The sequence below is a fragment of the Hyposmocoma kahamanoa genome, unplaced genomic scaffold, assembly GCF_003589595.1.
Source record: "Hyposmocoma kahamanoa isolate Upper Pololo Valley unplaced genomic scaffold, ASM358959v1 76, whole genome shotgun sequence".
Lineage (NCBI taxonomy): Eukaryota > Metazoa > Arthropoda > Insecta > Lepidoptera > Cosmopterigidae > Hyposmocoma > Hyposmocoma kahamanoa.
In genome coordinates this window covers 8,798,640-8,810,352 of record NW_020653900.1, presented here as the reverse complement: position 1 = coordinate 8,810,352, position 11,713 = coordinate 8,798,640, and the positions used below count along the sequence as shown (strand labels likewise).

The 11,713-nt window shown below is 35.3% G+C and overlaps 1 protein-coding gene across 2 annotated transcripts in view; it reads right to left on the bottom strand.

Moving 5' to 3' along the window:
• Window positions 1–1,015: 1,015 nt before the first annotated feature.
• The window catches only part of LOC113232404 (erythroid differentiation-related factor 1), a 22,602-nt gene continuing 11,904 nt past the window's right edge, over window positions 1,016–11,713 (bottom strand). The window contains exons 10-16 of one of the 2 annotated variants that reach the window (XM_026467110.1): window positions 10,695–10,853; window positions 8,803–8,961; window positions 7,108–7,327; window positions 4,152–4,332; window positions 3,493–3,632; window positions 2,877–3,034; window positions 1,016–2,496 (exon numbers count right to left, since the gene is read on the bottom strand). In XM_026467110.1, coding sequence (XP_026322895.1) covers window positions 2,114–2,496; window positions 2,877–3,034; window positions 3,493–3,632; window positions 4,152–4,332; window positions 7,108–7,327; window positions 8,803–8,961; window positions 10,695–10,853 — 1,400 coding nt within the window. In that variant the 3' untranslated portion in view covers window positions 1,016–2,113. The remainder of the gene's footprint in view (window positions 2,497–2,876; window positions 3,035–3,492; window positions 3,633–4,151; window positions 4,333–7,107; window positions 7,328–8,802; window positions 8,962–10,694; window positions 10,854–11,713) is intronic. The other variant, XM_026467111.1, reaches the window with a different exon arrangement.

The window sequence follows — 11,713 nt, the reverse complement described above, 5'->3', positions numbered from 1 at the left end:
TGTAAAAATACGTCAGACAAACATAAAATAGATACTAACATCACATTCCACAAGGAAGTAACGCGTTTCAACTTGTATTTTTATATAAATATTCACTAAACCACGATTGCCGTGTTCAAGAGAAATTTTAAATTGTATTTAATGGATAATCAAAAGAGGTACGACGAGTGGGGTATTTTTTAAGTGAAGTGTTTTTCTTGATTTGTTTTATTATTGTTTTTAATTTTCATTTTATTTCATTTTTTTTATTTTTGTCTGTTTTTTGTGTACTTTATTTAGGCCAGCATATATTATGTTATATTATTTTATAGTGTATATATTTTTTATATGTGGTAAGAGTTGTCATTGTTTAATGATTGTTTGTTTATTGTGATGTTTAAAAACCTATATATTTTATATTATGTTAAGTTGATGTATGTATATGTTCCTGTTGTTAAAGTGTATGTTCGTTGTAGTGGTGTTCTGTCTGTTGTGGTGACCACAGAATATCAGCGCCGGTCTGTTTCTCCGGGAGCAAACTGGCACATGCTGAGTGGTGACCTTTTTGGTTCCTTATTTTTGTAGTTGCAATAGTTATTGTCAATGTAATGTAGACCAAATAAATATATTTTCTTTCTTTTCTTCTTTCTTTCTAAAATCGAAAATTAACCTACTACTAAAACTAGCCTACATGAATTTGATTTTTGCCTCACTTGTGACAGTTCGTTTGATATGAAACTATCATTCTATGCGTTATTATTCTAAGATTGTATCGACATAAATACCTAATGAACATGTGTAATTATTAGGATTCTATTAATACAATTATAGATAACAGATTCACGTTATAATTTTAGCTATGTTGCCGCTCTGACCACGTAACGTAATGTTACGAGAAAGTGATGGGTAACCCTTCCACTTCATGCACACATTTGCGCGTCTGAAGATAGCGCCTTGCTGTAGGTAAATAACTTTCGACCGTTGTTGTATGGAGTGTCCGGGGTGTGGCTAAAGGTTAAAAAAGCACTTAAAATGTGATGAAAATTATACTTTGCGTCAGTTTAGTTTGCGTGTTTTGCCTTTGGCAACCATGATAACAGGTGATCTAAATTCAAAATCGTACACATCTTTAAAATTTATTTGAATCGCATTAAATTATGTACTTATTACATAAAAAGTAAACTAACAAACATAAATGACTAACTATCACATCAGTCTTGTCAATCAATATCTGATTTTGAAAGGCACTAACTACGGTTCCGACTTTCCGGTTGGGTCACCCATGCGCAATAAAATTTATACCTAAAACTTTATACAGGTTGGTGTACATAAAGATCTGAAAATATGTGAGCTGGTAACGGTGCTGTAATTTATTTATGGTCAATTTGAAATTACTCATATTCTATACTATACACATTTCATGTCATCAGCCGAGACTTAGTAATCACAACATCAAACATGCTTATGCAGACTGACAAGTTGATCCCAAGCCTTATACAATTCAGAAAAAATATTACGAGTTTCAAAATCATATATATATTATATATCACAAAGTACAGTTAAGTTATACTAGCAAGAGCACGATTTTGATTAATAATGTCAATTATAGGAAATGCCGTTAGTGTAACGAATTATTTTGTTCAAATAACTTCGTCAAACTTAAACAAGATAGCGCGTTGACTTGTCAACGCCTTTTGCAAATCAAAATTTGTCAATTATCTGCTTTATAATAAGTATAACATGTATAAATACTATTTTAGTCAATATTCGTATTAGTGGTAAAATTTACCATTATTTTGTGTAAATTCACATTAATTATTTATATATCACACACACACGACTATTTATAGCGAAGTAGTCTTGAACCTGAAGGTTTTGAGATAATCTTTCATTACGTTTTGCCCCACTAGTCAGTACGAATCAGTGTTGAGATACGAGTATTACTATTATTATATGAACTATGATGGTTTTTGGTAGGATGATTTCTCATATACACTTTTGCTTAATGGAATCGCGCATTCATACACACAGAACGCAAGTAAAAATAATAGATTCCAAGAAACATATTTCACTTTTGTTACTAACACTACGAAACACAACCTATTTAGCTTAATAAACTAAAATAATATTAAACTTATTCAAACTCCTTATCCACAGCGTCCATATTGGTCAAAACCTCACATATGCTACCCGCATATAATCTGGTATCGTCATTTTTCTTTATTCTTAAACTGGTACAATACAATTTCTTGTACAAATCAGTTATTTTTTCGTAATCCTTATTCGATTTAGATTTACAGTATTGTATGATACTTTTCAAAATAAAATGCAATCGATTTTCGTACAGATTCAAAAGGCTGTGTTCATTTTTCATGGTTTTCTCGTCTTGGTCATCAACCTTTGGCGTCTCTTTCTGTTCATCAGGATCTCTTTCTTTGATGAGCTTCATGATGGAATGACATTGGCGAAGGATTTGTACAGCTGACTGGAGTGATTTTAGCTTGACGTTTGGTGAAACTGAAATTATATCCTCATCAGTAAAAATAAAAATTGTAAGTAGGCCTGAAGATCTGAAGCAAAAGTCCAGTTACCTAGTGCAGACTTCAGAATCTCGCTTAAGATAGCTAACGTTTAGTCTTAATTTTCTGATTTTCATTTCTCATATTGTTATAAATCTACTTCATGTTAACGATTGGCGTACAGTCTATTCTATAGTAAACAAAGAAATTGCAACAAATAAATGAGACCACAGTCCTAGAATTCTTATTTAAAATAACCAGAGAACGCAAACAGATTTCGACGTAATTTTTGCCAGAAGCAAGATAGGAAGAAGGGGAGAATTTAGTAATTTTCTTTCAATTTCTTTACTTTATACAATACAAGCAAAGAAAAGTTACCGGCAGCCTGAGTTTCTAAAACAGCAACGTGTTCCATCTGCACCGTCAGGTACATTGCAGAGTCTTCCAGCAGCGCGAACATGTTAGCTGCTAGTTCGTATTTGGAACGTGTAGCTTTTAACAATGTACGACGTCTAGGGCCGTCCTCTTCTGTTATTCTGGAAATTACGTATACAAAGTATAGATTAAGTAGTCCAAGACGATCATCATCAAACGAAAATTTTGCAATGATTATAAAACATAGGATTCGAATAAACGTAGTCCTAAGAGTGTACCCTGCGGAACACCCACATCCAGAAAGGACATTGTTCGTATTTTTTTACTTATGTTAGCATCTTCCGATAAGATCAATTAATTCCAAGTATCATGATACAAGGAATCTGCTTCTTTACATTTCACATTGTACAAGTTATTTCATAAATGACTTGTAATCATCATTATCGAAGGGTTTAGCTGAATCACAAGATACAAAAAAAATAGTATTTTCAACATCAAAAACGAAACTAGATAGGATCGAACATAATTTTAAGGATACTCGTTTATCATCTAATGTCTCTGTGTTTGCAGTCAGTTTCATTAACTACTAGTTTCACTAAGTTAACTTAGGTTTATTTACCTGAACTGCGAGTGATACAGCGAACCCAGACGATGATAAATCATAGCAGCTCTAAACTGGTACAGATATTGCCTAGGCCCTGGACTGAGCAGACAGTATTTAAGCGCTTGCTTGAATGCTTCGGCTACTTCTGTCACTAGCTGAAAAGGAAATTATTATGTCAGAGGTTGTATAGTGGAGAAGCTTGGAAATACCACAAAGGATATCGAAGGGATAGGCAATCGCGCCCATGTAAATGAAATTACATGTATAGCATATGCTATTTATTCATTACACAAGCAGTCTAAATGGTATGTTCGTGTAGGCATATTTATATTCTCAATCAACAGAAAACGTAAAACACGGAGCGGGATGAGCTATAATGAATTTCGAAGCGGGAAGAAGTAAGAGACCATGCGATGCGCGGAATACCATAAAAATAATAAGTAATCAAGGTATAAACTTCTATGGTTAATTAAGGTTGAAGTGCAATAGGTGACTGTCATATTGTCATTATAATTGAAGCCATTCAATTTTTTAGTTAGAAAGTTTTACTATGTTTCTTGTTATATTAACAATTTGGTCGGTTTTAATATTCTAATGCGTATTTTACGCGAATGAAATTCAGTAATGTGTTAGTATTTCTTTTCTGTTGATTAGTATAAAAGTAAATAACTCACATTAGCATAAACCCCAGGGCAGTCTTGCATAAGCACAGCTCGTGTATACAAGTGGCAAGATAGTTCCCAAGATACAAGATCCCAAACGGAGGCTGCCCCGCATGTTTCTCGCGGTCCAAGAACTTTTAGAGCTGTTAGGTATAGTTCTTCAGCTTGATTGTACATGCTGCGTTTTTCTGCACTACAACATAAGTATAATTTTTGTAGTAATATTTTATTTTTATTTAATATCATGATGTTTTTACGTGGGGCAAACTTATAAGTTTCCGGAATGAATAAGAAAAAATACTATAAATGGTCAGAATAAAATTCATTGTTTCTCAAAATATTCTCCGTTAGCGTTAACGCACTTTTTCATACGAATGAACCAATTTTGAAAACATTTATGCCACTCCTCCGTGTCTCGGAAACATATTTTTCATACTCTTCGACAGCCTCTTCAGGTGATGAAAATCCTTGACCGCGTAATTGGTTCTTTTTGGAAATAAAAGTCACAAGGTGTCAGGTCGGGACTGTACGCAGGATGACTCATAGGGTCAACGTTGTTCACCTTCAAAACTTCATTTGTCTATCTGGCCGCGTGAGAACTGGCATTATCGTGGTGCAAGATGATACGGCGTTTACGGTTATTTGTTACGGAGTGTAACATCCGGCAAACATGGTCGTGTACCAATCACTATTCACAGTACAACGATTCTCCAAAGCAACAGTAACCACGTATCCAGTTTTATTTTTAAAAAAGCAATCATCTACTTAGAGGCACTTTGCAAGCGTGCCACTTTGGTTGGTTTCGGCTCATCTCGAAAGACCCATACGCTCGATTGCTGCTTTGTTTTGGATCGTAACTACAAATCTATGTTTCGTCACCTGTTACTATGTCCCACACCAAATTTGACGCCCCTTCATTGAATCTGGTAAGCATGGCATTGCACCAAGTGACGCGATCCGTTTTTTGAGCCTCAGAAAAATTGTGTGGAATCCACCGAGAGCACAGCTTTTTCACACCCAAATGTTTGTGTAGTATTTATTGTACTTGACTCATGCCTATGCCTAAAGATGCCCGAGTTTCGTGGTATGTTACATGCCTGTCTGTTTTGATCATACGGCGCTTAGCATCGATGTTTTTGTTGTTCACAGCAGTGAACGGGCGACTATTACGAAATTCGTCACTGAGATTCACACGACCGCGTTTGAATTCCGCAAACCAGCTATAAATAGTCGTCTTGCATGGTGCTTCATCTTCAAAAACAGTTTGAAGCGGAGCGAAGCTCCGCTGAGCTGTTAAATTACACTTGAAGTCGTAGAAATTCATACTACGAAAATTTTCACGAGTTAAATCCATGGCGATGTAGACAACCAATTTCTAAAATGACGCCACAATGTAAAAACAAGTGACAGTGAGATGAGGCAAACTGTATTCTACAGCCAAAGAGTTCCATTTTCAAATGTTGTAATTACTTTTTAAATATTGTTTGTGTAAGTGGCCAGTTCCGGAAACTTATAGTGCGCCCTATGTACTACCATGATATTCAACTACTTTCTATTATTGTTCTAGTATCGTTTATTGTTTGTTATAATCATTTTTTATTGATTTACAGATCGAACTAATAAAAATGGAAGTAAATTAATTTACTACTCAGCAAACTTGGTGGAGGTTAAATCATACAAAATAGCTACACTTATGTTGAAATTATTTTTCATGCAGTTAATTTTCCCACTCTCCCTCAAAATAATATTTATAAAATAACACAAGCACAACTACAGTCTAAATAAAAAATATACCCGATACGTGTTTCGCCTCCCCGCGAGGCATCCTCAGGGTAGCGATGCGCGATTGTGAATGATTTCCGTATTCGACTCGTTGGTAATCGCTAATCCTGTCATTCGAATGTCAAATTAGCAACATACAATTTTCGTATTCAAACGATTTGAATGATCATTCGTTACTAATTAGTAGTACTAATCCATAGATTACATAGAGCATTTCTGCTCGTGATCACCTAGCTCTCTCTGACATATGGTAAATAATGTGATGAGGACAGCCATATTTTGGTATGAACATGATGAATGAGGTGGTCCGATATAATAATCATTCAACTCGTGCACCCGACCGAATGGAAGGGCATTCGGTATTGTAAATCATTCGACTCAAGTCGAATGATTGTGCTTAGATTCGACTTAGGCGAATGATTGGCCCATCCGAATGATTAGTAACATTCAAAGTCGCGCATCGCGACTTCAGGGGTTGTTAATTATTCGACACTCGGCCGAAGAATATTCGCTAGGTATATTAATAGCAGAGTAGCAAACTAATTTACCTCCATTTTTATTACAAAGAAAACTTTCCTTCGACCCGACTGGACTGGAACCAACATCTGTTGCCTCAACGTGGCTACCGCTGTGCCAACTGAACTACGGATCGAATCGGCAGATTTCATCAATAACCCTATATGCTTGTTGCGGATCTTTGTATTGAAATTTCAAAGTTTTGTATTAATTTTATTTCCAAATCATGTGTTGTAATAAAAAGTTCGCTAAGTTCATGTGTAAGCGCGTTTGCACACGGCATCCGATTCGTATTGGTCCGAGACTATAGAAATCTAGAAAACTCGGACCCATTTCGGATGTCGCTTGTTCACTAAGCCCCATTCGAATCCGAGTAAATACGAATATCGCTTGTACACATAGAGATAAAATGATCCCTGTGACATTCTGGATCGTCATTTCTCGTATTCGGAACTGATACGAATCGGATGTTAAAATGCAAACGCTCTTAGTCACTCTTTTTTACAGTCAACGGCGAAGAACATCGCGAACAAAACCTGCATATACAAACATTCAAGGACATGACGGATCCAATCTACTTAACAAACCACCTCGTTAGAAGACATCTGTCTGGCAGTACCTTATTTTCGAAATAGAAAAAAGTTATTCCAAATAACAGTAAGTAACTTACGTGAAGTCGCCTTGTGAGCAATGAGCCTTAAACCTGAGATATCGACCTTTATTGCAATACAATAAAGCTAGGTTAGGCTTGTCGTTCACTGAAGCGAATATTGTAGATGCTTCGTCCAGGCATTCTTGTGATTTTCGGGACAGAGCATTGAACTGTTTCAGTAGCAGTTTCGCTTTAGGGTCTTTGTGGTTTGGTTCTTCTACATATTTGAGGTAGATTTCTGTAATAAAAATAATATATTCGGATTTTTTATTGCATCTTTGTGGTTTTGTTCTTCTATAAGGTAAATTTCTGTAATAAAAATAATACATTTAAATTTTTTATGTGATTGAATCGAGACAATTCAGATGAAGTCCGACATTTTCTCAGAAAAAAAGAATATTGGCGCAATGTGCATGACAGGGTGCTTTTGTCCAACAACAAACGTTTGTCGGAATAACAAACTAATTGAAGTAGGGATGCATGATTTTTTTTTGCTTTGAATAAATTTTTTGGATAGTAATGAATCTGAATCGATCCATAAATCGGACCGGAAGCTCTTGAATTGATCTTATAAAAATCGTTTCAAAATTAATTTCGATTAAAAAAAAATAACTTTGACCGCCTTTGTGACTTCAGTCGGTTACAACTTTCATTTAGACTGAGAATAGCAAGTGAAAAAAGACGTTCAGATGAAAATAATAATAATAATAATCGTTTATTCTTAGATAGCAAAGAAGTAGCGACAATCGCCGAATATTGTAAACTTATTGTACTTAGTTGTTGCCAAACTGCTTTTCTTGAAGCCTAATATAAAATAGGGTTAGCCTTACCATTCGCGGGGGTTCAGAAAGAGACTGTTTTGTTTAAATTATGAATATGATATAGACGATTCGATTCGCCTTTAATGTTGAATCGTTTTGCTTAAAAATCGCATTGAAATTAATTGATACAAAAAATCTTAGCCCGTATACACTTGAATCGATCTTCCTAAAAATCGAATCGTAATGTGCATGCCTAAGTGGAAGTGTGAAGTGGGCGTTCCCTTGCAGCCATAGTTATGATACATCTATCACAACCAACGTTTGTCTTGCGTCAGCGCTCTCTTAAACCGAGCGTGAGCTTCACTAGGTAAAGCAAACATATTTTTAGTGACTTATGAAATTATGATTTACTGTTCTGTTTTGTACTGATGAAATAGTAGTAATAATAAAAACGTCCGTAATAATATAAACGTAATAATATAAACGTCTTCACCGTATGGTGAAGACTTTTCATTTTTTTTTTCCAACCTTTTATTTACCCAGAGCTTTTATCGCTTAGCGAGAATGCCAGCTCCATCGTTACAGACTATCCGTAATTCCGCACACCTATCTATTTTTAAGTAACTTATATATTTTATTAGCCAGGATACTATTAGACTCAGATAAAATATAAAATTGCGCATGCCAACATCTGTTAATCTGGCGTGTCATTATCGGTAAGTATTATTTTCACTAAATTAAACATGTAGCTGGCTATATACTTAAGTATGTCTGAGAAATAATATCTAGTTAAGCAGTTATTCGTCGATTTCATGTTCTTTCGGAATAGTGACCTGTCGAATACATGTATTTAGTCGTAGTAGTGTTCCGTCGAATTAATGTGTAGTCGTAGTACTGTCGAGTCGAAATAGTGTTTGTTGAAATTAATATGACCCTCTTCAAAAACACTCACGTTGAGCGTCGTTCATGTATCGAACAGCCAGTTCGTTGCTGACGGATGCTAGTCGGCGCTGCAGCTCGCTCTTCTTGTCGCATGTGACTTCTATTGCTCGTCGATAGTACGTCAAAGACATTAGCATCGATTGCAAATCACTCGTTGGCACAGTGAGATCTGAAATGTTACACAAAATATTGTTCTAGATCATAGTTTCCCAAAGAGGTCCCTACCGCACTGAAGAGTCCTAGGTAGGCGGTAAGAGCCTCGGAAGCAATTGGGGGGCGTTGATGCTGTCCAGGGGATGCTACCGCATTTAAAAAAAACCTGAATTATCTATATAAACTACACTATACATCGTCGCCTTAGAGTGAAAATATCGCATAGGCGTTTTCACATAGTTTGTTTTTACTGATTTTTTGTTGCAGAGGAACTTATAAACTTCTTGCTCAAATACATTACTAAAGTAATATAGTATCTGATAGAGGTATCATTTAACTAATTAAAATGCTAACTACAAACATTATTGTGGTTTCTACATTTTACACCACACTTTCATCTTCATCCTGAAAAATTACATATACAAGACGACTATATAGTATTTTTTCCCCTTGTGATTTTTGTATTAAGTTAATATAAAAAATAGCGTTTTCAATAATTTTTTGTGGTGATGAGGGTTGAATTTTTTAAATCTTGCTTAAGTGGGTCAAAAAGTTTGGGAACCCATGTTCTACATCTAAGCAATCACAATCTAGTGATTATTGAACACCTGCTGCTGTCAGGTACTACCTAGAACTAGAAGTGTTCTTATACCCCTATTTCACAAAATTCCACTAAGCTAATCTAATGACGGTTTTGTTTACGTTAAACGAGTTATGGATTATAAATAATTACAACCCACGGCAGACTACACGTGATCAACCATATTAATGCACTTTGTGTTAGATTAGGTTAGTTGTGATGACTTTTTTAGTTGTGCTATTTTTATCCAAGACGATGACGTTTGCAGGATTGCCATTTTTCCCTAAAATTGTAAATAATGGAATGTCGTGTGCAATTGCATGGATGGATTGTGAAAGGAGATAAAATTACGATACACGTTCACTATTCACGCGACACTGTACAATTTTATAAAGTATCGCGTGAATAGTCAATGTTATATCGTTCTAATGATTATCAATTCGACGCTGGAAAGGTAAAACGTCTAAAGTGAATTTGGAAAATATTACAGGAATCCGATTTAAAGTAGTTTTTTAAGGAAAAAAAAATCAAAACTCTAATTGTTTTTTTTATATATGGAAAACAAGAAAATTTCAGCTTTGTCAACGAATAAATTAGATCTGATTTTTTTTTCTTAAAAAAAAATACTTTATATCGCTCTCCTAGTCACACAGGTCACTTCCAAAGAAAAACGTGTTAATGCATACACAGGTTGCTCCAATTTCACATAAAATTATCAAATATTTATTAATAACAAACATCTATCAATATTCATATGCATTTTTTTAACATCACACGTCGCTCTGATCCCAATGTAAAGCACTTATGTTATGGAAATTCGAAAAAAACGGCGGTACCTCAAACCCTAGACAATATATAAAAGTTAGTTTATCTATACTGACCTGGCCGGGGATCGAACCCGGGACCTCAGAGGTGGCGACATTTTGAAAACCGATGTGTAAGCCACTCGACCACGGAGTCATTAATAGATATCAATATCATCAAATATAAAAAAATATATATCATTATATTTAACGTGAAACATACGCATGCTTTTAAGTCAGTAAGTCTTCTTCATCCTTCTCTCATCGCTGTTACATCCCGGCAACGAGAACTACTATTACCATGACAATCAATAATTATTCACTGCTACGTCAGAGAATCTCTTTCAAGATTCAAATGTCCCTCACCAAGGTCAAACTCATCTTGCGCCCGTTCCTCGATCTCTTCATTCATGTCCATTTCAATTTCTAGCCGAAGCCGCGCGTCGATCTCGTGGTCTGTTTCGAACTGCTTCTTGAACTGCTCTAGACTATTCCAGTTTTTGCTCAATTGGAAATAATTGTCACCTGTTCGGAAAAATAAATAAGGTGAACTACATAATGAGCATTACTACGTGTAAAAGTAACATGCCGTGTAAGTAGGCTTGCCCGGTGGCCGGGATATCCGGGATTGTCCCGGAATTTTTCGTCTTGTCCCATATCCAGTAATTAGACTTTACTGTCCCCGGTTCCAAACACTTAGAAGTTGTTTTTGCAATCTTACTAGATTCCTTTTCATAAAAGAAGTCTCCTAAATGCAGCTCTGTAGTCATAGGAAATACGTATTTGAAAATAACGTGCATTTTTCCTTTGCCTTTAAAAATACAACGACTAAAAACATTATCGAGGCCTAATAAAAATACCTGTTTATTTTCTTATATTTATTGTCTCCCTTACCCTAGTAGAATTGTCCCAGAAATAAGTCAGTAACTGGCAACCTGAACGGTGGTTACATCCATCCATCCACGTTGGATACATCCAACACAAGATACAATGTACGCGACAACCTTGAACGCCCCGCTGAACCGATAATTGAACTAAAATTCCATTTTTGTTTTAATTAAGTTTAAGTTTTAAAATACAATTTTAAAACAGGACGTAAATGTTTTAAAACAGTCGTTAAGAGTCTATACTAGCTCAAAATGGCTTTGGCTGATTCCGCATAACAGTGAAAGTGTTCGATCAATCAGTTTGGAAAACTTATATGGTGTGAAACCACGATTCCTAAAAATTTTTACGATAGAAAAAAAGAGAAACTTACCTCGAAATTTTACAAGAAAACCACCGTATTCAATAGGTACTTTACATCTACCAATGATTTTTTTATATCAACTGAACTAAATAATAGGGGTTAAAGTATGAAATTGCCGATTTGTACTGAAAATCTA